At 40.0% G+C, this 25,389-nt stretch overlaps 1 protein-coding gene across 7 annotated transcripts in view; it reads right to left on the bottom strand.

Moving 5' to 3' along the window:
- Window positions 1–25,389, bottom strand: part of EPB41L5 (erythrocyte membrane protein band 4.1 like 5) — a 175,299-nt gene that overhangs the window by 143,250 nt on the left and 6,660 nt on the right. For all 7 annotated transcript variants that reach the window (XM_036318960.1, XM_036318956.1, XM_036318955.1 and 4 more), the window contains 2 exons: window positions 20,509–20,696; window positions 2,368–2,472 (listed from right to left, as the gene is read on the bottom strand). In XM_036318960.1, the coding sequence (XP_036174853.1) occupies window positions 2,368–2,472; window positions 20,509–20,688 (285 nt within the window). In that variant the 5' untranslated portion in view covers window positions 20,689–20,696. Of the gene's footprint in view, window positions 1–2,367; window positions 2,473–20,508; window positions 20,697–25,389 lie in introns of those variants that run through there.

The following is a 25,389-nucleotide window of genomic DNA, read 5'->3' as shown; positions in this document are numbered from 1 at the left end:
TCCTTTAGTACATGGGCAGACACTCCATCCAGTCAGGGCTAGAGTTTATTTTTTAATAGTTATGGAATCAAGTGAGGGCTAGAGTTTATTTTCAACTAGAGGCCCAGTGCACAAAATTCGTACACAGTAGGGTCCCTAGAGGCTGCTGGCTGCCGGCAGGGGCCTCCCTTCCCCCGGTTGCCTGCCACCGCTGCAGGCTGGGGCCAGGCCGGGCCCAGGCCAGGCCATCTGGGAGGAGGGGCTGTGGACAGTTGGCCTCACCCCCTAGTTGAACTTCTGATCGAAGGGACAATTTGCATATTAGGCTTTTCTTATATAGAACAGTTATGGAATCAAGTGATTTAGCACTTAAAGAATATTTAAAGTACTATCTAGAGTTTATTTTTAATAGTTTTCATCTACCAATTATTGTTCTTTCAACTCAATTCACATAATTTAGAGCAGTGATTTTCAACTGATGTGCCACAAGGATTTTTAAGACACAATATCTGATTATTTAAGTCAGGGGCACTGACCTCTTTTCCCTGAGATTGTAAAATTTAAAAAACAACAACAGCCAATACAACAGTAGCTGTCTAGTGTGAATGAATCAAAATTACACCTATTTTGTTTTTGCCAGAATAGTAAAAATATATTTTTTGGTGTGCTGCAGAATTTTAGTAATTAGTTTGCATGTCATGCAATGAAAAGGGTTAAAAATCGCTGGTTTAGAGTATTTTAGTGACAGCAAAAACAGAAAATAAGTAAGCCTACATAAATTTAATCTTAATGCCTAGATTTCTGGGTATTAGAAGGGATAAACTAGAACTAAAGTGTAGAGAACGAAAAGGCAAGTAAGGCATTTCCCCTTTGATATGTATCAAATAAAAGGGAAAATAATCATTTGGGGATTTAGAATTCAATAATTACTGATATTGGCAAAGAGTGAATAATACAACTTAGCAATAACTGAATGTCTATTTTTTTCCACAAGCACTTAAATATTTTAAGTGCCTGAAACTTAACATTGGCATACTTCTACCTCTTTCCCCCTTGACTCCTTGAAAAACAGTGAACTATAAACTGTATGTCCCTAAAAGCATTTATTTTTTCATCTGATTGCAAGACTTTAATCCCTTATTCTAGAGATAAGAGTTGAATGATATTAAACTAGTCAAGCAAGCCTTCATCAGACTAGGTAGCAGACCAGAAATGAACTCAATAAACATTTTGTGTGCCTAAACATATCCAAACATAGAAAAGGCACAGTAAAACACAGCATAAAAAATTTAAAATGGTACACCTGTGTAGGGCACTTAGCATGAATGGAACTTGCAGGACTGAAAGTTGCTCTAGGTGAGTCAGTGAATGAATGAGTGGTGAGTGAATGGGAAGGCATAGGATGTGTCTGTATACTACTGTAGACTTTGTAAACACTGAATACTTAGGCAACACTAAATTTATTTAAAATAGCATAGCACTGCACTACTACATCACTAGGCAATAGAAATTTTTAGCTCCATTGTAATCTTTTGGAACCACTGTGGTATATGTGGTCTGTCACTGACATGTTATGTGGTACATGAACATATTTAACACTTCCGGTATTCAGTTTGGATGAGATCACTAATTCACCTTTCAATCTTACCTGCTACTTTCTTCCAAATATCCTCCAGTTAAATCCTAGTACAATACTCAGTTCTTTGAAAAGCCTCCAACTTCCTACCCTATTACATATACAGTTCTCTCATTTGAAATGCACATATCAAAAACCATCTATTTATTGATCCATAATCACAGATCTGGAAGGGATCTTAGTCCACTCGCCTTAAATTTGCAAGTTGGAAACTTCTTACCTACAAAACTGGCATTCTTTCCATTGCACAGTGCTTCTCCAATTCTCATATGCCCAAGAAAAAACTCCACTGGTTATTAGAAACACAGATTTCCATTCCTCATCCACAAAAATCATACTCTAATAATTTGGGTTAGGGCTAGAACTCACTTTAAAAAAAAAAATAAGCATATCATAATAAGAAGGAAATCAAAGGGAAAAAGAGCACATTAAGAATATGTAGCCTTTGCCGAAACCGGTTTGGCTGAGTGGACAGAGAGTTGGCCTGTGGACTGAAAGGTCCTGGGTTCAATTCCGGTTAAGGGCATGTACCTGGGTTGCGGGCACATCCCCGGTAGGAGATGTGCAGGAGGCAGCTGATCGATGTTTCTCTCTCATCGATGTTTCTAACTCTCTATCTCTCTCCCTTCCTCTCAGTAAAAAATCAATCAAATATATTAAAAAAAAAAAAAGTAGCCTGTAGCACTTAGCACATTATCTAAAATTTTCCATTTCTGCCCCCATATTAGAACCTCCAAAAAACAGCTACTCACTGCTACTTGTGCTGAATCCATAAATCTCAGTCCGAAATAGTCGCTTTCAATAAGATCCAAGTGGTATGTAATCTGATCAAACAGCTCTTGACCTTTGGCTTTTTTCTGAAATGGAAAGAAAATAAATGAATCAGTAAGGAGCCTACAGGGAGGGGAAGGTGTGGGTGGAGGGCAGCAAAGGAGGGAAAATGGGGGATATCTGTAATAATATCAACAATAAAAAAAAAATGACTTGCAGTATCAACAAGCCTAAACTGAAGATGGTTTTAGTTATAAAGATCTCTTAAAAGAAAAAGAAAAAGAAAAAGAAAAAAGAAACCATTACTTGTATACCAAAAGTATTACCATGTAGCAGATACTATAGTTTTCTAATAAAACATTTAAGGCCAAGAGAATTTGTGATCTCTATGTGCTCTCCTGAAGAATGTTAGTTCCTATCAACCAACAAATATTACTTTGTACCTAACACTGTGCTAGGAGAAACTCTTCCTTTGTCTTGTCAATTTTTAGAGTCTGAACTTTTTCTGAGCTTAAAAAAAAAAAAAAAAAAAAAAAAAAGAGCTTTATAATATAACTGAAAAGAGAAAACACACAAGAAAACTTGTAACACTTAAATATCCTCCAGTTAAGCAACTATATTTGCCAATAAATTTTGAAGAAGAGATAGTCACAGACACTAGAATTATCAGTGAAGACTTGAAGATCAATCTGAATAACAAGTAAGGTAGGAAATAAAAAACAAAAATGGAAGGTGGGAGGGAATACAGAAAATGAGAAAACTATAATCAATACAGAAGACACCAAATTGGAGGAAGAGGGGCAATAGCAAAGAAATTTGTACAGAAAAAGCAATTTTCAAAGTGTGACCCCCGAGGGTTCCCCAGACTGTTTCAAAAGATCTACAAGACCTAGGATTCTCCTCATGTACCTCAATCAAAACAACATATTGCAACAGAGTGAATGCAAAAGCAGATAACAGGCTCTAAGTATGTTTTATTAAATCAGATGGTTAAAGAAATTTACGAAAATGCATAAAATACTATTACTCTTCCCATTAAAATCTTTTGCTGTTTAGTACAATAGTTATTTTTCATTAAAATGTTACTTATGTTAACATACGAGGGATGTATTATTGCTATTTTTAAACGTTTTTTTTTTAATTTTCAGTTTTAATTTCTAATATAACTATCGATAGATATAACATCTTCATAAGCAAATGCTTTGTTAGTATGCTCAATTTTCAGATATTTTCATATACATCTGATCCATGCCCCTTCACCTATATTGCTGGGGTCCAGCCCCAGCGGGTCCAGGGGTTCCCCAAGGTGTGGACGGAGTCGGCGAAGAATGAAGGACACGGAGTCAGTGTTTAGGTGATCATCATAGCCAGGTTCTTCCTTTATTGTCATCTAGCATCTGTATTTATACTATTTGGTCCCAATCCTATCCATTCTATACAAAAGGCCAGCGGGAGTCCCATCTCCATTCAAAGGTTACTCTATTGCTCCACTAAGCTACAAGGAAGTCACTGAAGGAGGTCACTGCAAGCAAAGATCAAAGCGACCAACCACCCCTCTGGGGAAACAACCTTTCTCAGGGAGGTGGTCCTGTTTAAAACACATAGCTGTTAAGAGGGGAGCAAACATATTAAGAACAATATGCCATATACACCATGTCCCTTGAAACATCCCTGCAGGGACTGCCTCAAGCAGCCAAGGTGGATCGGCTTCCAACACTATATGACTTAATATTATGATTTAGGTTATTTCTTATAAACAAACATATATTGGATTTTTTTGAGTCATCAATCTCTGCCTTTTAACTGACTTTATTATTTCAATTTGTCCATTGCTTTTTCTGAACTTTTTACATTCTTTCCTATTGGTAACTAAAATGTTTTACCTTTTATCAAGCCAAGAACTTTACCATGCCCTCATGTCCCTGATCTACCTTCTAACCAATCTTCATCGTGTGTTATTGATACACTTCCTCTATTTCTTTTCTTTAACCTGGCTAATTTTTTAGACAATCTTTACTTTGGTACTTGGTCATTCTTTACACATCTTACATGGGTACATTACACATCTAATAGGATCTGCTAGATTTCTCTACTCATCTGCGTTCTTCCTCAGAAATGTTCCCCCTGTATGGCTGATCTTCAATATCTTGAGAATATTTTAATATTCAATACATTGGAGAATATTTTAATCATGCTCTTCTACTTGAACAACGGTTGAATTCAGGGTTTAAAGTTATTTTCTTTCAATAATCTTTTCAATACTCAAAATATATTACTCTATCATAATAAGAGCATAATATACTAATTAAACCGGACAGCCAGACGTCATTCCTGACAAAGCCATGCAGCGGGGGCCAAGGCAGAGGTAGTTAAGGCTGATCAGGCAGAGTGGTTAGGGGCAATCAGGCAGGCCTGCAGGCAGAGGCCGTTAGGGGTGATCAGGCAGGCAGGCGAATGGTCAGGGGCGATCAGACAGGCAGGCGAGTGATTTGGGACGATCAGGCAGGCAGGCAAACGAGCAGTTAGGAGCCAGCAGTCCCAGATTGCGAGAGGGATGTCTGACTGCCGGTTTAGGCCCAATCCTGGGCCTAAACCGGCAGTCGGACATCCCCCAAGGGGTCCCAGATTGCGAGAGGGTGCAGGCCGGGCTGAGGGGACACCCTTCCCCCTCCTCCACCCCATGCATGAATTTCATGCACCAGGCCTCTAGTAGTCTATATTGCTGTTTAAAAGAGTGATGTCAATTTGAATCTTGTTCCTTAATAATATTTATTCTCTTGGGTAAGCTTTAGACTTTTCTCTTTCTCTGACAATCTTAAATTTCACTATAATGTGTCTAGATGGAGGTTGTTTTTTTTTTTAACTCTATTTGGTATCCTATTTGGGCCTTTTCAATATGAGATCGCTCATCTCTTTTTAATTCTGGAGAATCGATCTCTATTATTTCCTCAAATATTTCTCCTCTATTTTTGTCATTTTAAGTTTCCTACCTATGTGTTAGCACTTCTAGTTTGTGGGTTTTTTACCAGTCACTTAATCAATAATCTTAATGACTATAGTTTTTTAACAAATACAAAACAGACAAAAGTTCAGAAAGCTTTAGTTATATGACAAAATGGCAGGGCTGAAAAAAATGACAAGGCTAGAATTTGAATTTTGCTGTCTCCCAAGCTCAAATTCCCTAAGCGTTACACATTCCAGATTTTATCTGGAATATCACTTCTCAAATCAATAATCAGATACCCCAACCTTTTATCATAACCTCCTTTTCTAACATGTTCAGAAATTACTCTCAATGTCTAGATTCTCCAACCACATGGGAACTTTTGGTACTCCTGATCCCATTTAACAAGCATCAGCCCCAGCCCCAATTTTTCTTCTTTCTTTAACATAAAGTTTACCATTTTAAAAAGTACAATTCTGTGCCATTAAATATATTCACAATTATCATCCCAATCAGAAACTTTGTACCCATTAAACAATCACTCCTCATACCCCCTCCTTTATCCCCTCGTAACTTCTTTCATACTTTCCCCCACTGAATGGGGTTAGCATCTTTGTGGAAAATCATTTGACCATATTATTTCAGGGTTTATTTCTAGATTCTCTATGTCTGGTGTATGCCAGAACCACACTGCTTTGATTACTACAGCTTTGTAGAAGTTTTGAAATAAAGATGTGGAAGTCCAACTGTTTTCTTCTTTCAAGATTGTTTTGGCTATTTGGAGTCCCTTGAGATTCCACATATATTGTAGGATGGACTTCCCTATGTTGCAAAAAATGTCCTTGGAATTTTGACAGGGATTACAATGAATCTATAGCTGGCTTTGATTGGTACTGTCCTCTTAACAATATTAAGTTTTCCAATTCATAAATATAGGATATCTTTCCATTTATTTAGATATTCTTTCATATCTCTCAGCAATGCTTTGTAGTTTTCAGTGTACAGGCATACCTCAGAATTACGGTTCCAGACCACTACAATAAAACAAATATCATGAAGCAAGTCAGATGAATTTTTTGGTTTTCCATTGCATATACACTGAGTGGCCAGATTATTATAAACATCCCATCAGTACTTCATTGACACTTCCAAAAATACTGAATATTGAAAACTTCCTAAGCAAATACTCTCAAGGTTTTATTATTATTATTATTATTTGCATAACTAATTCATTTCATTGCACTGATGGGGTGGTCATAATAATCTGGCCACTCAGTGTAAATGTTTACATTATACTGTAGTCTATTAAGTGTGCAATAGCATTATGTCTAAAACAATGTACATTCCTTAATTAAAAAACACTTTATTACTAAAAATGCTAACCATCATCTGAGCCTTCAGCGAGTCATACTTTTTTGCTGGTGCAGTCTTACCTTCAGTTGAAAAAATACAGTTCCTGGAAAGTGCAATAAAGTGAAGCACAATAAAACAAGATATGCTGACACTATACAAGCTTTTTGCCTCCTTGGTTAAATTTATTCCTAAGCATCTTATTCTCTTTAATGCTATTATAAAGGGATTTTCTTAATTTCCATTTTGAACTGTTCATTGCTAGTATACAGAAGTACAACTGATTTTTCTTGATTTTGTATCCTGCCATGTTGCAAGATTTATTAGCCCTAATTGTTTTTTGTATGTGGAATCTTTAGGGTTTTCTACTTATAAGATCATGTCATCTCCAAAAGAGATAATTTTACTTCTTCCCTTAGAATTTGAATGCCAATTATTTCTTTTTCTGCCTAATTTGCTCTGGCTAGAACTTCCAATATTATGCTGAATAGAAATGGTGAAAGCCTGCTTCCTTGTCTTGTTCCTTATCTTAGAGGGAAAGGAACTTCTACTCTTATCTTCCATATTTATCTTTTATGCTTCCAAGTTTGTAGTTACTTTGCTCCTACAAGAGAAGTCCCTATATACGACCTTTAAACTCACTAATTTGTTCTTTATCTTAATTCATATTAATTTTATCCCACTGTGTTCTTTATACTTTTCGCACCTAATTTTTCAAGTTGGTCCTTTTAAGTACGTTTTCATGCTTGTTTCATATTTCTAATATTTTTCCTTATCTTTTAAAAATGTATTAGACTTTCTTTTTTTCCCCATCTGCCTTTGCATATAGTACTACCTGTAATACAGTTTGATGTATTTTGTTATTTGACTTTTGAAATGCCTGTTCTCATTTATCTCCTTATTTGGGCCATAATCAATGGGAATGAGTTACTTTCTGTGGATCACATGTAACAAAAGAAAAAGTTCAATCCAACTCTGTATCAGCTTCATTTAGCTCTGAGAAATCAGTGGGAGTATAAGTAGATCCTAGGGAGGAGATCCCCAAGAACCAAAATAACACAGTTTATCATTTCACATTCACCAAACAACTCTTCAGGTCAGTGATTCACTCTCATTTCCAAGAGAAAAGTAAAGTAACATTGGGAAGGATACATTCCTTTCATTATTTCTTTTATTTTCTTTCTTTTTAAAAAATAATTCTTTATTGTTGAAAGAATTACATATATCCCCTATTTTCCCCCACTGACTCCCTCTAGCCTGCCCCTTCACCCCAGCCCAGGCCTTCAGAATCCTATTGTCTGTGTCCATGGGTTATACATATATTCATTCAAGCTCTTTGGTTGATTTCCTCCCACCCACCCACCCTCCCCTGCCTTCCTTCTGAGATTCTGCACTCTGTTCCATGTCTCTGAATCCACTCTGTTCATCAGTTTATTTTGTTCATTAGATTCCACATATGAGTGCGATCATGTGATACTTGTCTTTCTGATTTACATCACTTAGCATGATACTCTCCAGGTCCCTCTATGCTTTCTCAAAAAAGTAAGAGATTCTTTTTTTTTTTTTTCTACTGCTGCATAATATTCCATGGTATAAATGTAACACAGCTTTTTTATCCACTCATCTACTGATGGGCACTTGGGCTGTTTCCAGATCTTAGCTATTGTAAATTGTGCTGCTATGAACATAGGTGCATACATTCTTTCTGATTGGTGCTTCGGGTTTCTTAGGATATAATCCTAGACGTGGATCACAGGGTCAAATGGCAGATCAATATTTAATTTTTTGAGGAAACTCCATAAGACTTTCCACAGTGGCTGCACCAGTCTGCATTCCCACCAGCAGTATCCACATCCTTGCCAGCACTTGTCATTTGTTGATTTGTTTCTGGTAACCATTCTGAGAGGTGTGAGATGGTACCTCATTGTCGTTTTGATTTGCATCTCTCAGATTATTAGTGACTTTGAGAATTTTTTAATATGTCTCTTAGCCATCTGTATATCCATTTTGGAGATGTGTCTATTTAGGTTCTTTGCTCATATTTTTTTTTTTTTTTGGATTGTTTGTCTTCCTTTTGTTAGGTTGTATGAGTTCCTTATATATTTTGAATATTAACCCTTTATCAGATGTATCATTGCCAAATACGTTTTCCCATACAGTGGGCTCCCTTTTCATTTTGTTGATGATTTCTTTTGCTGTGCAGAAGCTTTTCATTTTGACGAAGTCCACTTTATTTTCTCCTTACTTTCCTTTGCCCTAGTAGATATATCAGGAAACATATTGCTACGAGACATATCTGAGATTTTGCTGCCTATGGTTTCTTCTAGGATTTTTATGGTTTCAAAACTTACATTTAAGTCTTTTATCTATTTGAGTTTATTCTTGTGTATGATATAAGTTGGTGGTCTAGTTTCATTATTTTGCATGTATCTGTCTAATTTTCCCAACACCATTTATTGAAGAGACTGTCTTGACTTCACTGTATGCTCTTGCCTCCTGTGTCAAATATTAATTGAGCATAATGACTTGGATCGATTTCTGTGTTCTCTATATTGTTCCATTTCTTGTGCCAGGCTGTTTTGTTTATGGTGGCTTTGTAGTATAAATTGAAATCTGGTATTGTGATTCCTCCAACTTTGTGGGGGGTTTTTTAATATATTTTATTGATTTTTTACAGAGAGGAAGGGAGAGGGAGAGGGATACAGAGTTATAAACATCGATGAGAGAGAAACATCGATTCAGCTGCCTCTTACACACCCCCTACTGGGAATGTGCCTGCAATCCAGGTACATGCCCTTGACCGGAATCGAACCTGGGACCCTTCAGTCCGCAGGCCGATGCTCTATCCGCTGAGCCAAATCAGTTAGGGCCAACTATGTTTTTCTTTCTCAAAATTGCTGCAGCTATTTTAGGTCTTTTTTTATTCCATATACATTTTTAGAGTATTTGTTCTAACTCTATGGAATATGCCATTGGCATTTTAATAAGGATTGCACTGAATCTGTAGATTGCCTTGGGTAGTATGGACATTTTAATGATGTTGATTCTACCAATCCATGAACCCGGTATACTAGTATTCTTCCACTTGTTTATATCTTCTTCTATCTCTTTTTTTTTTTAAATATATATATACTAGAGGCCCAGTGCAAAAAAATTTGTGCCCTCGGGGGGGCGGGGGGGTCCCTCAGGCTGGCCTGTGCCCTCTCGCAGTCTGGGACCCCTCGGGAGATAACGACCTGCTGGCTTAGGCCCGCTCCCGGGTGGCAGAGGGCAGGCTCAATCCCTAGGTGCAGCCCCTGGTCGGGCTCAGAGCAGGGCCGATTGGGGAGTTGGGGCGCCGCCCCTATCATGCACAGAGCAGGGCGGATTGGGAGGTTGCGATGCCACCCTCAGTCACGCTCAGGGTAAGGCCGATTACGGGGTTGGGGCACTGCCCCCTGTCACACTCAGGGCAGGGCCGATGGGGAGGTTGCGGCGCCACCCCCTGTCACGCACAGAGCAGGGTCGATCAGGGGGTTGGGGAGCTCCCCGCTGTCACGCAGAGAGCAGGGTCGATCAGGGGGTTGGGGAGCTCTCCCCTGTCACTCACAGAGTAGGGCCGACAGGGGAGTTGGGGCACTGCCCCCGTCACACACAGAGCAGGGCGGATCAGGGGGTTGGGGCGCCGCCACTGTCACACTCAGGGCAGGGCTGATGGGGAGGTTATGGCTCTACCCATCACACACAGAGCAGGGCCTGTGGGGTGGGGGGGTTGGGGCGCCGCACCCTGTCACACACAGAGCCGCATGGTGATCAGGGGGTTGGGGAGCTCCCCCTATCAGGCACAGAGCAGGGCCAATCAGGGGGTTGGGGCGCCTTCCCCTGTTAGGAACAGAGCAGGGCCGAGAGGTTGTGGCCCCACCCCCTGTCACACACAGAGCCGCAAGGCGATCAGAGGGTTTGGGCGCTGCCCCCTGTCACGCTGATCCCGGTGCCAGGAGGCCTCGCGGCTCCGCTGATCCCGGTGCTGGGAGGCATATTACCCTTTTACTATATAGAATAGAGGCCTGGTACGTGGGTGGGGGCTGGCTGGTTTGCCCTGAAGGGTGTCCTGGATCAGGGTGGGGTCCCCACTGGGGTGCCTGGCCAGCCTGGGTGAGGGGATGATGGCTGTTTGCAGCTGGTCACACACCCTTCAGGGTGGTGGTCCCCATTGGGGTGCCTGGCCAGCCTGGGTGAGGGGCTGAGGGCTGTTTTCAGGCTGGAACTGAAGCTCCCAACTGCTCCTTTTTTTCTTTTTATTCTGAGCCAGCTTTAGCTCTGGCTCCAGCTCTGAGGCCTCAGCTGCTGAAAGTAGGTATCCGGTTTGTTTAGATTTTATAATCGAAATTCTGTATCAATTCCAGCTCTGAGATCCCGGGCTCGCTGAAAGCAGGTTTCTGGGGTTTTGTTTAGCTTCTATATTTGTTACAATGTTTCTTAAACTGCAGGCTCAGAGGCCGGCAAGGCAGGCGGGGAACGTTGGTTTCCTCCGTCACTGAAGCAAGCAAGCCTCATGTTAGTTTCAAGCTGCCTAGCTGCCAGCCACCATCTTGGCTGGCAGTTAATTTGCATATCTCGCTGATTAGCCAATGGGAAGGGTAGCAGTCGTACGCCAATTACCATGTTTCTCTTTTATTAGATAGGATATATATTTTATTGATTTTTTACAGAGAGGAAGGGAGAGAGATAGAGAGTCAGAAACTTCAATGAGAGAAACATCAATCAGCTGCCTCCTGCACATCTCCTACTGGGGATGTGCCCACAACCCAGGTACATGCCCTGGACCGGAATCGAACCCGGGACCCTTCAGTCCGCAGGCTGAAGCTCTATCCACTGAGCCAAACCAGTTTCAGCTTCTATCTCTTTTTTCAATGTCCTGTAGTTTTCCCATTCCTGTCATTATAATTCACCACTCCCTCAGAGTTTGGTGAAAGAGGTTAGGGAATTTGAGTAAGGGAAGTTTAGGGGTGAGAAATTTTAGAGGTAGCTTTATCATGATTTATTTTTGAGGGCACTTGCACCCACTGTATGAGTCACTGCTATCACATCACTCAGTCAGGGGCAGATACTAATTGTCAAGACAACAGTGGTAGGTAAGGATCAAGACCTGATCAGATGGCAATCCTCCCCCCGCCCCGGGCCCCCCCCGATAAGCAGTTCTACTTCCACAGCCCCACTAACCTACAACCACCACCGTGGTTGTGAGATGTATCCCTCTCACACATGGGATACACACACACACACACACACACACACACACACACACCAGTACCAATACCCCCTCGCTGGGGCTTTCTAATTATTCTTTTTATTTATTATATTTCATGATCTTTCCTTTAAGGATTAATTTTGGGGGAGAAAGCCAGCAGCTGGTTTATTACAAGGAGCAGCAAGTTCAGTGGCTAAAGCAAAGTGAACAAGAGAAAAATAGTCAACAATATGACAGAAAACAGTGAAAGGCCATGAAATCTTAAACCCATGCAGGCAATAAAACAAACTAATTCAATATTCGAACATATTTGTTCTGTTAATATGATGAAAAAGAGAACTATGGACTTAGGAAGGGAAGAGACAGACCATCGTTACCAGAAATGACAAAGAAAACTTATGATTTTAAATCATACTTATAATAACCAAGTCATAAAGCACTCAACTTAAATAACAAATACAAATTATGCACAACTTTGCAAATGGCAATGACCCTAAAGGAACACAAAATATTTCTAAATTAAGCAGAAAACCACAGAAATCATCTGCAGTATTCCTTTAGTGGTATCAAACTTAAATGCTGCCATGACCTTAATTGTAAGGTACATTTCTAAAATCAATTTTAAATTCCATCAACATTCTTTTTTAAAAATATATATTTTATTGATTTCTGAGAGGAAAAGAGAGGGAGAGAGAAAAACACCAATGATGAGAGAGAATCATTCATCGGCTGACTCCTGCATACTCGCCACTGGGAATCAAGCCCGAAACCCAGACATGTGCCCTGACCAGGAATCAAACTGTAACCTCCTGGTCAATGCTCAACCACTGAGCCACACTGGCCAGGCTCTATTAGCATTCTTTATTTGCTTCAAAGACTAAAAGAAAACACAACTAAAAAAAATATATACTCTCATCCTTATTCTGTCAAAGCATCATTTGCCAGCCTTTGAAACATGATAGTGTGTTCTGAAGAAACAAAGAATCGACTTCTGCCAACTAGATAGCTGTTCCTTAGAATAAAACACTTCTCAAGGGTGCCCTAGCCGGTTTGGCTCAGTGGACATACGGTCAGCCTGTAGGCCAAAGGGTCCCCGGTTCGATTCCAGTCCAGGGCTTGTACCTTGGTTGCAGGCTCCTCTCTGGCCCAGGCCCTGGTCAGAGCTAGTGCAGGAGGCAACCAATCAATGTGTTTCTCTGACACTGATGTTTCTCTCTGTCTTTCCCTCTCTCTTCCACTCTCCCTAAAAAAAAAAAAAAAAAAAAAAAAAAAAAAAAAAAGTCAATGGAAAAAAATATCCTTGGGTGAGGATTAAAAAAAAACCCAACTTCTCAAGCGTATGTATTGACCCCTTAATAGAGGCTAATTGAAGGCAAACCAAAGTGAACACAAGGCATTTGCAGGTTCCTAATGTTAATAATACTCAATCTAACCTGGCTGATGTGGTTCATTTGGTTGAGCATCATCCCATGCACCAAGAGATCTCTGGTTGATTCTGCGTCAGAGCACATGCCACCCAAGCTTGATCCCCAGCAAGAGGCAGCTGATCAATGTTTCTCTTTCATATCCATATTTCTATTTCTCTCCTCTCTCTCTCTCTCTCTCTCTCTCCCTCTCCCTCTCCCTTCTTCTGTAGAAAGTCAACAAAAATATATTTTTTAAAAATCCTATATAATAAAGAGGTAATATGCAAATTACCCTCACACCCTTACAAGATGGCTGCCTATGACCAGGCATGCAGGGGGTTAGTGAGGGACGACCAAACAGCTGAACAAGCAGGCTGCATGGGGCAACCAGGCCGGCGGGGGGGGGGGGGGGGGGGGGGGCAGTTGGGGGCAACCAGGCTGGCTTGGGGGGCAGTAAGGGGTGATCAGGCTGGCAGGGGGGACAGTTAGGAGTGACCAGGCCGGCAGGGAGGGGGCAGTTGGGGGCGACCTGGCCAGCAGCGGGGGACAGTTGGGGGCAATCAGGCTGGCATGCAGAGGCAGTCAGGGGCAACCAGGCAGGCAGGCAGGTGAGCGATTAGTAGCCAGTGGTCCAGGATTGTGAGAGGGATGTCCGACTGCTGGTCGGGCCTAAACCGGCAGTCGGACATCCCCCAAGGGGTCCAGGATGGGAGAGGGTGCAGGCTGGGCTGAGGGAACACCCTTGCATGAATTCCATGCACCGGGCCTCTAGTAATAATAATGCTTAATCTAACAAATCTGACATTTCAAAGAATATCTCTCAAAACACTTGAGGACCGCCAGTTTTCCAAATCAACTACACCACCTTACATTTCTGCCCAAAAATGGGAGCAATTTTCAGATTTCTCCACATCCTCACCAAGACTTACTATTATCACATTTTTTATTTTAGCCTTCCTAACTGGTGTGAAGTAGTATGTCACTGTGGTTTTAATTTCCCTGATGATTAATGATGTCAAGCACCTTTTCATGTGCTTATTGATCATTTATATATTCTATTTGGAGAAATGGCCATTCAGATCCTTTACCCATTTTTAAACTGGATAATTTATCTTTCTATTGTTGTTATAACAATTCTTGATATATACTGAATACAAGTGCTTATAAGATATAAAATTATGCAAACATTTTCTCCCATTTTGTGAGTGTTTTTACTTTCTTAATGGTGTCCGTTGAGGTGCAAACACTTTTTTTAAAAAAAATATATTTCTTTATTGACTTCAGAGAGGAAGGGAGAAGGAGAGAGATAGAAACATCAATGACGAGAGAGAATCACCGATTGGCTGCCTCCTGCACACCCCACACTGGGGATGGAGCCCGCAACCCAGGCATGTGCCCTTGGCCAGAATTGAACCTGGGACCCCTCAGTCCACAGGCCAATGCTCTATCCACTGAGCCAAGCCGGCTAGGGCAAAACTTTTAACTTTGATAAAGTCCAATTTATTTTTCCTTTTGTTGTTCACGTTTTTGGTGACATATCTAAGAAACTGGTGTCAAATCTAAGGACGTGAAGTTTTATCACTATATTTTCTCCTACGAGTTTTATAGTCTTAGTTGTTTAAGTCTTTGACCCATTTTGAGTTAATTTTTATATATGGTGTGAAGTATGATCCTAATTTCATTCTTTTGCATCTGGCTATCTAGTTCTCCCAGCACCACTTGTGAAAAAAACTATCCTTGCTGCCACTGAATGGTTCTGGCAACCCTGTCAAGTAGCAAATAATCATAGTCTTATGGATTTATTTCTGGGTTCTCTATTCTGTTCCACTGATCTATGTGTGTCTATCCTTGAACCAGGAGGACACCACCTTGATTACCATTGCTTTACAGTAAGTCTTAAAACTGGGAAATATGAGTCCTACTACTCTGTTCTTTTTTAACATTGTTTTGGCTACTCTGGGTCCCTTGCAAATGCATATGAATTTTACAATCAACTTGTCAATTTCTGCCAATAAGTCAGCTGGTATTCTGGTAGGAATTATGTTGAATCTATAGATCAGTTTGGGGTATATTGCCATCTTAACAATGTTAAGTCTTTGAATTTGTGCACATAAGATGTTTTCTCACTTATTTAAGGTATAATAATACATGGTCTATATAAAGACTTGAGCATCTATATCAGCAAAGTAGGTATATAAAATTATTATCTATCAGTTAATCAAATATATCCTATTAACTTAAAATTTAGGAGATAGTTTTAAAAGACAGGCTATTTACTAAGCAGTACTAAACTCATAATCAAAGGAGTTACTGTGGCATTTCCAAAGAGAAATTTTTAAAATGAGATAGAAATTTCTATCTGATGTTTTCATCATTCACTGAATTAGTATTAGTTCTTTAAAAAGAAGAAGGAAGCAGAAGGTATATAAGCCCCCAACCCCAGTTTTGAGACAATAGGAGAACAGAAAGAAGAAATTGACCATTAATACTTCTACATACTAATTTGAAGTCCATAGACTTAAATTACCCTACTTTAATCACAAATAATCCCTTACTTATTGCCTGCTCAATCATCTTAATTCCATTCTGGCTTGCAACAATCACTAGTGACCCTAATCCTAATGGGAATAAATATGTGCTTCCTTCAATTTCCAAAATCAATTCTAAACCTTTTTTCAGAATCATACTAGACTGGTTGAGAAGCTAAATCAGAAAAAGGGAAGATCTTTCTTCTCAGAAATTAATATTCCTCTGGCCTATTTTTCCTTTTAGTGAAGCAGTTTAGCTGGCAGGACAATGCTCATTTTATATCCATGCAAGCATCTAGAGTTAGTTTACTAACTCTAGGATTTCACCTACAGACCTGAAAAGGTAATTGTTCTAGTTCCACAAAGAGACAAATCTAAAACGCTTGGCTTTTTCACTGCAATTGCCTACATGAGAGGCCAGCTTGCATTTCTGGCCTTGGTCAAGCATCACATACACCCCCCTGAGCATACCAAGCACAGGAAACCATTTTATACTAGTCACCAGCCATTTGTTCCACTGCTTTAAAACCCAGTGCTGTTTCTCCTCCACAATACACAGCCTTCTTTAAAAGCTCCTACAAATTCTACTTTCCTAGTACCAGCATCTCCATTAATAACCATGAGATTTCATACTTCAAACATTAGGTAATAAGAAATTTACTTCCAGTCTCTTACACAGCAATCTCAAGCTTTTCACCACACACCTAATGATATTTTAACAGAATAGTACACAAAAATCTTAAGATATTTATCAGTAAGAAATAAATATGAAAACTACCCTCATAAAGTATCACATATTGCAATATCTGACAAACCTTCAAGCCCTTACAGAAAGAAAATTTAAATGTCTTAAAGTCTTCTAAAATCAAAAACCCTAAAAATGTCAAGTATAATGTAAAAATTAATATATATAATAATGACTTTAAAACACGTTAAGCAATCCTGTGTCTTTAATTTTATATTCCAATATTTTAAAAATGTATAAGGTACATACTTAGTACATTCTAAATAATTCAATAATCACAATATTCATTTAAACAAACTATCCAATCTCTCACTCTGAGTTTATGGACTTCCCGAGTTATTCCACTAACATATTGTTGCAGCAACCAGGCTATCACCTCTCACAAAAAGACCTTAAAAGGAGAGAAACCAAGATGGTGGCACAGGTAAACACCGGAAATTGCTGCCTCCCACAACAAATTCAAAAATACAACTAAAAGACAAAACGGACATCATCCAGAACCACAGGAAGGCTGGCAGAGTGGAAATTCTACAACTAGAAGGAAAGAGAAAAGCACACTGAGACTCAGAGGAGGTGTGGAAGTGCAGAGGTACGGAGGCGCACACAGCAAGGGCTGGCAACTGAAGACACGGCTGGCTGTCTTTTTGAATCGGGAGGGAGTCTCAAGCCCCCGACTGCTCTGAACTCCAGTTCCAGGTGAGTCTCTGGAAACGTAGACTCATACGGGAAGAAACTGGACTGTCTGGCAGCGGGCAAAACTCAGAACTCGAGGGCAGCTTTCTCTCAGAGGTGCTTGCAGCAATTACCGGGACACTGAGACTCGGGGCCCCTTAGGGAAGGGCTGAGGATCAGCCATAGCTCTTTGCTCCGCCCTGTTGATCCCCTGAGACCCTGCCCCACCCAAGCTGTGGCAGAGGCTTTTGCATATGAGTGCCTTGGCCCTTTGCAATATGAAAATTACCTAACAAACTGCAGCTGGGCCAGACAGACCCAGAACTTCCAAGAGAATGCCCAAGGCCCCACAGCAGCTTGCATTGCTTCACAGCTGGGCCTCATTTGGGCACCTCCAAACCCCAAAAAAGGAAGGGGAATCTGCAGATCTCTTTGTAGCTCTTACTGGGTAGCCTCAGGCAGAGACTAAATTAGCACTTCCTTAGATCCAAGAGCCAGTGTACCCAGTGGTCAGAGTGGGACCATCCAGATTACAACTCCTCAAATCCATGAAGGACACACTCAGGGGGCAGACTCAGTGAGCACCAAAGCCCCACTGAAGCAAGTCTTACCTCATAAGGGTGTCTTCAGCACAGAAGTTCTCCCACCGTAGACACAGCTGATTCTCACAGACAACTGGCCTGGAGGTCAATTCCTCCCAGTGATACAAACTACAATCAAGGCTTAACTACAACAAGACTGTGCACACAGCCCACAAAAGGGTGCACCAAGAGTGTCCACCTCATATAATTGGGGAGGCTGAGCCACTGGGCCCTATAGAACACCTAGCACACAAAGCCACTCTACCAACACAGGGAAGCATAAAAAATGCGGAGACAAAGAAACAGGTCACAAATGACAGAAATGGAGGAAAGCAAATGACTGTATATAGAGTTCAAAACCACACTTTTAAGGTTTTTCAAGAACTTTCTAGAAACCACCGATAAATTTAGTAAGACCCTCAAAAAGTCTGGTAAGACCCCCGATAAATGTACTGAGACCCTCAAGAAATCTAGTGAGACCCTCAAGGTTATGAAAAAGGACCAACTAGAAATTAAGCATACACTGACTGAAATAAAGAATATTATACAGACTCCCAACAGCGACCAGAGGAGCACAAGAATCAAGTCAAAGATCTGAAATATGAAGAAGCAAAAAACACCCAACCGGAAAAGCAAAATGAAAAAAGAATCCAAAAATACGAAGATAGTGTAAGGAGCCTCTGGGACAGCTTCAAGCGTACTAACATCAGAATTATAGGGGTGCCAGAAGATGAGAGAGAGCAAGATATTGAAAGCCTATTTGAAGAAATAATGACAGAAAACTTCCCCCACCTGGTGAAAGAAATAGACTTACAAGTCCAGGAAGCGCAGAGAACCCCAAACAAAAGGAATCCAAAGAGGACCACACCAAGACACATCATCATTAAAATGCCAAGAGCAAAAGACAAAGAGAGAATATTAAAAGCAGCAAGAGAAAGACAGTCAGTTACCTACAAGGGAGTACCCATACGACTATCAGCTGATTTCTCAACAGAAACTTTGCAGGCCAGAAGGGAGTGGCAAGAAATATTCAAAGTGATGAATGCCAAGAACCTACAACCAAGATTACTTTATCCAGCAAAGCTATCATTCAGAATTGAAGGTCAGATAAAGAGCTTCACAGATAAGGAAAAGCTAAAGGGGTTCATCACCACCAAACCAGTATTATATGAAATGCTGAAAGGTATCCTTTAAGAAGAGGAAGAAGAAGAAAAAGGGAAAGATACAAATTATGAACAACAAATACACAACTATCAACAAGTGAATCTAAAAATCAAGTGAATAAATAATCTGATGAACAGAATAAACTGGTGATTATAATAGAATCAGGGGCATAGAAAGGGAGTGGACTGACTATTCTTGGGGGATGAATAGTGGGGGATGCGGGAAGAGACTGGACAAAAATCGTGCACCTATGGATGAGGACAGTGGGGAGGGGGGGTGAGGGCAGAGGGTGGGAACCGGGTGGAGGGGAACTATGGGGAGAAAAAAGAGGAACAACTGTAATAATCTGAACAATAAAGATTTTAATTTAAAAGAAAAGACCTTAAAAATTTTTATTTTGGGTAAATGAATGTGTACTGAGTTTGTGGGGAGGGGAGACATTGTGGAACATCCAATGATGCTCTCTTTCATCAAATCACAGACTTTACAGTGTATTCTTGCAATGCAGGATAAAGTGAAGAAAGAGATTTGCCATTAGTAAGAAACCGCCTGTAAGGAATAAGTTAATCCCTTTCAAATATTTTGGACTATTTCACACTGTGAGCTAGGATTATTCATAACAGTAAAGAAAATCTACGCAGCCCTACCCAGTTTGGCTCAGTGCATAGAGCACTGGCCTGTGGACTGAAGCGTCCCGGGTTTGATTACAGTCAAGGGCACGTATTTCGGCTGTAGGCTCCTCCCTGGCTTGGCCCCTGTTCGGGGCTTGTGCAGAAGGCAACCAATCGATATGTTTCTCTCACATTGATGATTCTCTCTGTCTTTCCCTCTCTCTAAAAAAAAAATATCAATGGAAAAATCTCCTCAGGTGACAATTAAAAAAAAAAAAATCTACCCAAAATTTGAATATAATTACAATACTCTGTCTTGAAATAAGGATCACAGTGTATGAAAAACCTCCCCAGCAAAAGACTTCAGGAGCAAAAAGACAGGTAGTCAGAACTGAGGAATATAAAGAAAGTCCTTTTTCTCACTTCATTTCATTACAATTTCTGCAAGCATACCACAGGAGAAGTATTTGTTTTGAGGAAGGTAAAGAATGTTTTAAAAACTGCAGAAGAGATAGAGAAATAAAAGTCTTACAATATGCATATAAGTATCATTCTGGTTCCCAAAGATTTTCATTGCTTTAATAATTGCTCAACAAGCATTGTGAGAAATCCACTGGAGTACATTATATACTACCATTGTAAAGAACACACACACATAAATGACTCGCACCAATAACTGCCCTATCATTTAAACATTTAAGTAACGGCCAATAATTCCAGATAAATACTATCAGGCCAGGTTCCTAAGGTTACCTGATACATGTACCTGTACATTACAGTGCCTGATCCACACTAACCCTTATTATCTATTCCCCCAGAAGTTATCAAGTAGAAAGCTCAAATGAAGAAAGTGATCTCATATAGAATTGCAGGTCAGTGAGACCTACGTACCGGCAAGTCCACACTAACATCAGTACCATCCAGAAGGGACACCCGACACGTGATGATGGACTTGGAATCTCCAGCTGCAGGAATGTGTGTGGCAGCTCGTTGAGCTTCTCGAAGTCGTTCCTTCTCAGCATGTTTGCGCATTGACCGACGCCCAAGCGTTCTACGGAAGAATCTCAGCATTTTTGTCACTATAAAACGGAGAGAAAAAGATATCAGAAGGATCCTGAATTTGCAAAATGGTGTTATTTAGTAAAGTTCTGTGGCCATTCGTAAATATGTTATTTAAAAGGGCTCCTGATAAAGTAAATTTGAAAAACTAATTAAAACTGGTCACTTCAAAGTTTTTAAAGACTTTATATAAAATAGAATTATGGCTTACAGCATTTCTAAACATAGTGGACTATTTGATAAGGAGCTGATCTGGTAGGAGAGGGCAAACATTTATGAAGTTTATCAGGTCTTTTGGATCACTAAATTATAGCCATATCCCCACAAACATTAGGAGGAAATGCCATACACTAAGCATGTCAAACCTGTGGCCCAGCCAATGTAACGATATGTAAGAAATGTTTTAATAAAAATTTTGATACTTAATTTTTATAATATCCTGTTATATATATAACCCTATATAATAAAAGCCTAATATGCCAGGTGTTCAACAATTCGTTCGACCAGTCGCTATGACGCACACTGATCACCAGGGGGCAGACACTCCGACCGATAGGTTAGCTTGCTGTTGGAGTCCAGCTGATCGGGACTGGGTGAGATGGGCTGGACATGCCCTGGAGCCCTCCCGCGGTCCCACCGGCTCTGATCATACACCGGTGGGGTCCCTTGGCCTGGCCTGTGGGGATCGGGCCAAAACCAGCAGTCTGACATCCCCCAAGGGGTCCCAGATTGCGAGAGGGCACAGGCCAGGCCAAGGGACCCCACTGGTGCACAAATCCATGCACCAGGCCTCTAGTCTATATAAAAGCCTAAGCAACCGAATGACCGAATGACCAGTTGATCAGTTGCTGTGATGCGCACTGACCACCAGGCGGCAAACACTCAACGCAGAGTTAGCCCCTGGTGGCCAGTACGCTCCCACAGCCAACCTCTCCACCCCCTGGCCAGCTGGCCCAACGGCCCCAATCAGGCGGCCAACCTCCCGCAACCCCTCCCCCCCCCCGGGCCAGCCTCCTCCCCCTGGCCATCCAGCTGGCCAACTTCCCACGGCCCAATCGGCCCTGATCACCGGCCAGGCTGAGGGACCCCACCACTGCACAAATTCATGCACCTGGCCTCTAGTTATTAATAACAAACTACAACTTCAGCTAATGACTGATTACTATAATCGTGTTGCATTCATTTCCCTTACACACCTTACACGCAGTCGCACCATTTCTCTCCACTAATACTAGCAGCAAATATTTTAGCAGCAGATTACCATGTCATTAGTCTTGTACTGACTTGTTTGGTGTGCGCAATAGGAAATATTTGGAGAACAAAAATAGGTTTATTGCATTACATTATTAATTTGTGCAGTTATTCAGTGTCTGGTAAGTTAATGTTCAAGAAAAAAATATTAATTTTTATTAAACTGTTCTATTTTGTGTTAACAATTATTCATTTATTTCAGCCTTTGTATTCAGCCTGTCTCTATCGATATATATCTATGTTTCTATGAAAATTGAAGCTTTTGTTGCTTTGCAGCCCACATAAACTTAAACCTTGTTTATGTGGCCCGTTTTAGCCTTTGAGTTTGACATGCTTGCCATACTCTAAGGCAGCAGTTCTCAACCTGTGGGTCGCGACCCCTTTAGGGGTCGAATGACCCTTTCACAGGGGTCGCCTATATAATCCTGCATATCAGATACTTACATTATGATTCGTAACAGTAGCAACATTACAGTTAGGAAGTAGCAATGAAAATAATTTTATGGTTGGGTCACAACATGAGGAACTGTATTTAAAGGGCCAGAAGGTTGAGAACCACTGCTCTAAGGTATCCTTTGATGATAATAATCCTAAGAGTTCCATTTATCTTCTGAGCTTCCATAATAAAAATAAAAAATAATCACTTTTTTCAACTAAAATACAAATATATTTCAAGTATATGTTTTTATCAAATATTCCATTATTAGTTACAGATTTTAAACTGCTACTTAATATAAACAATTCTTTATAATATCATAATGTTACTTTGTTCCTTATCTCTATTAAGAACATTAAAGTTAATAAAAATGGGTATTAGTAATTTAAAAAATATAATACACATAAAATGGGAATACCAAAAACTACCATGTTAACCTAATGTTTGAATTTACAAAACTAAGAGTTTGAGAAAAATACATATAACTAAGCCAACAAACAAAAAAAGACAATTATTCATTCCAGAGAAAACAGGAAGTTATGTAAAAAAAGGAAAGTAATCACAGTATACTACATGGCTCAGCCAATAATTTAATCATCTACTTATATAAAAACCCTGGGTGTAACATCACAGCCAGAAGCTCGGCCAACTGGAAGGAAGTCAGTTCTATAGGGGTTCTCTTGGAAACGGCTGTGTCCTCCCCCAGCTGCTTTCTGGAGGGCGAGATTTCAGGCAGGAACCCTCTCACGGAGTGGAGCGTGGAAGTGAAATGATTTGTAATGGATCTATTATTGAAACTACCTTTGGAAATACTATATCTATAGATCAGTGGTCCTCAACCTTGGCTGCACATTAGAACCACCTGGGAATCTTTTTAAAATCCTGATTTCTGGGCCTCATCCTCCGGAAATTCTGTTTCTTTGTTACTAACGTTGTGGGCCCACCCCATAACAAAGAAACAATTTCTGGAGGATGAGGCCCAGGAATCAGGATTTTAAAAAGATTCCCAGGTGATTCTAATGTGCAGCCAAGGTTGAGAACCACTGCTATAGATAATATTAAAAATATATCTAAAAAAATATATATATATATATAAACATGCAATTCTTTGTCCAAAAAATGAGCATGTTCAAAAATTAAATGAAGAAACTTTGGATATACTCCATGCAGATTTTCACACATATTTGAGTGATGATTCCATTGATTCCACAGATGATGCTGAAAAGGAAAATTTTCCCATCAAATTTCTTAATAGTATTACTCCTTCAGGAATGCCGTGTCATAAATTAAAATTGAAAGTGGGTGCAATCATCATGCTATTGAGAAATCTCAATAGTAAATGGGGGGGGGGGGGGAATGGACACATATGTAATACCCTTTGTATTACTTTATGCAATAAAAAAAAAAATAGTAAATGGGGTCTTTGTAATGGTACCAGATTTATTATCAAATGATTAGGACCTAACATTATCGAAGCTGAAGTATTAACAGGATCTGCAGAGGGAGAGGTTGTTCTGATTCCAAGAATTAATTTGTCCCCATCTGGCACTGGCCTCCCATTTAAATTGATTTGACAACAGTTTCCTGTGATGCCAGCATTTGTGATGACTATTAATAAATCACAAGGACAAACTCTAGACAAAGTAGGCATATTCCTACCTGAACCCGTTTTCGCACATGGTCAGTTATATGTTGCTTTCTCTCGAGTTTGAAGAGCATGTGACGTTACTGTTAAAGTTCTAAATACTTCATCACAAGGGAAATTAGTCAAGCACTCTGAAAGTGTTTTCACTCTTAATGTGGTATACAGGGAGATATTAGAATAAGTTTAATCACTTTATCAGTCATTGTTTGCATCACTGTTGTTTTCATATTATGTTTTTGTTGTTTTCATATCATGTTTTTGCCATTTTTATATCATGCCTCTTTGGTTGTTATATCCTTTTGTTACTGTTTAGTAATAAATTTATATATTATTTTCATATACATTTTACTAATTTCCTTCATCTCTCACACTTCTATTACAGAGAAAGGGCAAATAGCAATATTAAAATATCTCTGCTAATTAATTCCCTTTTTTGAAAAATATATATTTTATTGATTTTTTACAGAGAGGAAGGGAAAAGGATAGAGAGTTATAAACATCGATGAGAGAGAAACATCGATTAGCTGCCTCCTGCACACTCCCCACTGGGGATGTGCCCGCAACCAAGGTACATGCCCTTGACTGGAATCGAACCTGGGACCCTTGAGTCTGTAGGCCGATGCTCTATCCACTGAGCCAAACCGGTTAGGGCAATTAATTCCCTTTTGATGTGCACAAATGTCGTGCACAGGGCTACTAGTAATATTATAAATACTAAATACTGACCTAACCAGAACTAAATGAAGGGTATAGCAGAGCTAGGTGTGGACAGAGAGCTAATTCCTCATCTTGCCAGTAGGAATTCAACAGATAATTCCTAAAACTAAAAATCAAGAAGTAGCAATAACAGCATGTTATTAAAAATGTGACAGTGGTTATCTTGAGGAGGGAAATAATTCAGGGATTCTGATTTTCAAAAGAAGCCTTTCCATTAGATGACTCAATTAGATAACATTTATAAACTTGACAAAAATAAAAGCTAACTTTAAATAAATACTATCACATTTTTTAAAAAAGTGTTCATTGCCCTGGCTGGTAATGATCAGTTTTTGGAGCATTTGCCCACAGACCGAAGAGTCATGGGTTCAATTCCCTGTCAATAGCATGTACGTTGGTGCAGGTTCCCCAGCTGCAGGAGTATGAACAGGAGGCAATCAATCGATGTGTCTCTCTCACATCCATGTCTGTGTGTCTATCTGTCTGTCTCTCTCTCCCCTCTCCCCTCCTTCCCTGCCACTCTCTCTAAAAGTCAATAGCCAGAGTATCCTTGGGTGAGGATTAAGAAAATAAAAAAATGTCTATAAATTAAAAGTTATCAACATATACATATTACATGTATGGATATTCCTACATAATTAGGTAAATTGGAAAAGCCATGGTA

Source organism: Myotis myotis, unplaced genomic scaffold, assembly GCF_014108235.1.
Source record: "Myotis myotis isolate mMyoMyo1 unplaced genomic scaffold, mMyoMyo1.p scaffold_m19_p_8, whole genome shotgun sequence".
Lineage (NCBI taxonomy): Eukaryota > Metazoa > Chordata > Mammalia > Chiroptera > Vespertilionidae > Myotis > Myotis myotis.
The sequence above is the reverse complement of the archived record's forward strand: the minus strand, read 5'-3'. Positions and strand labels throughout refer to the sequence as shown.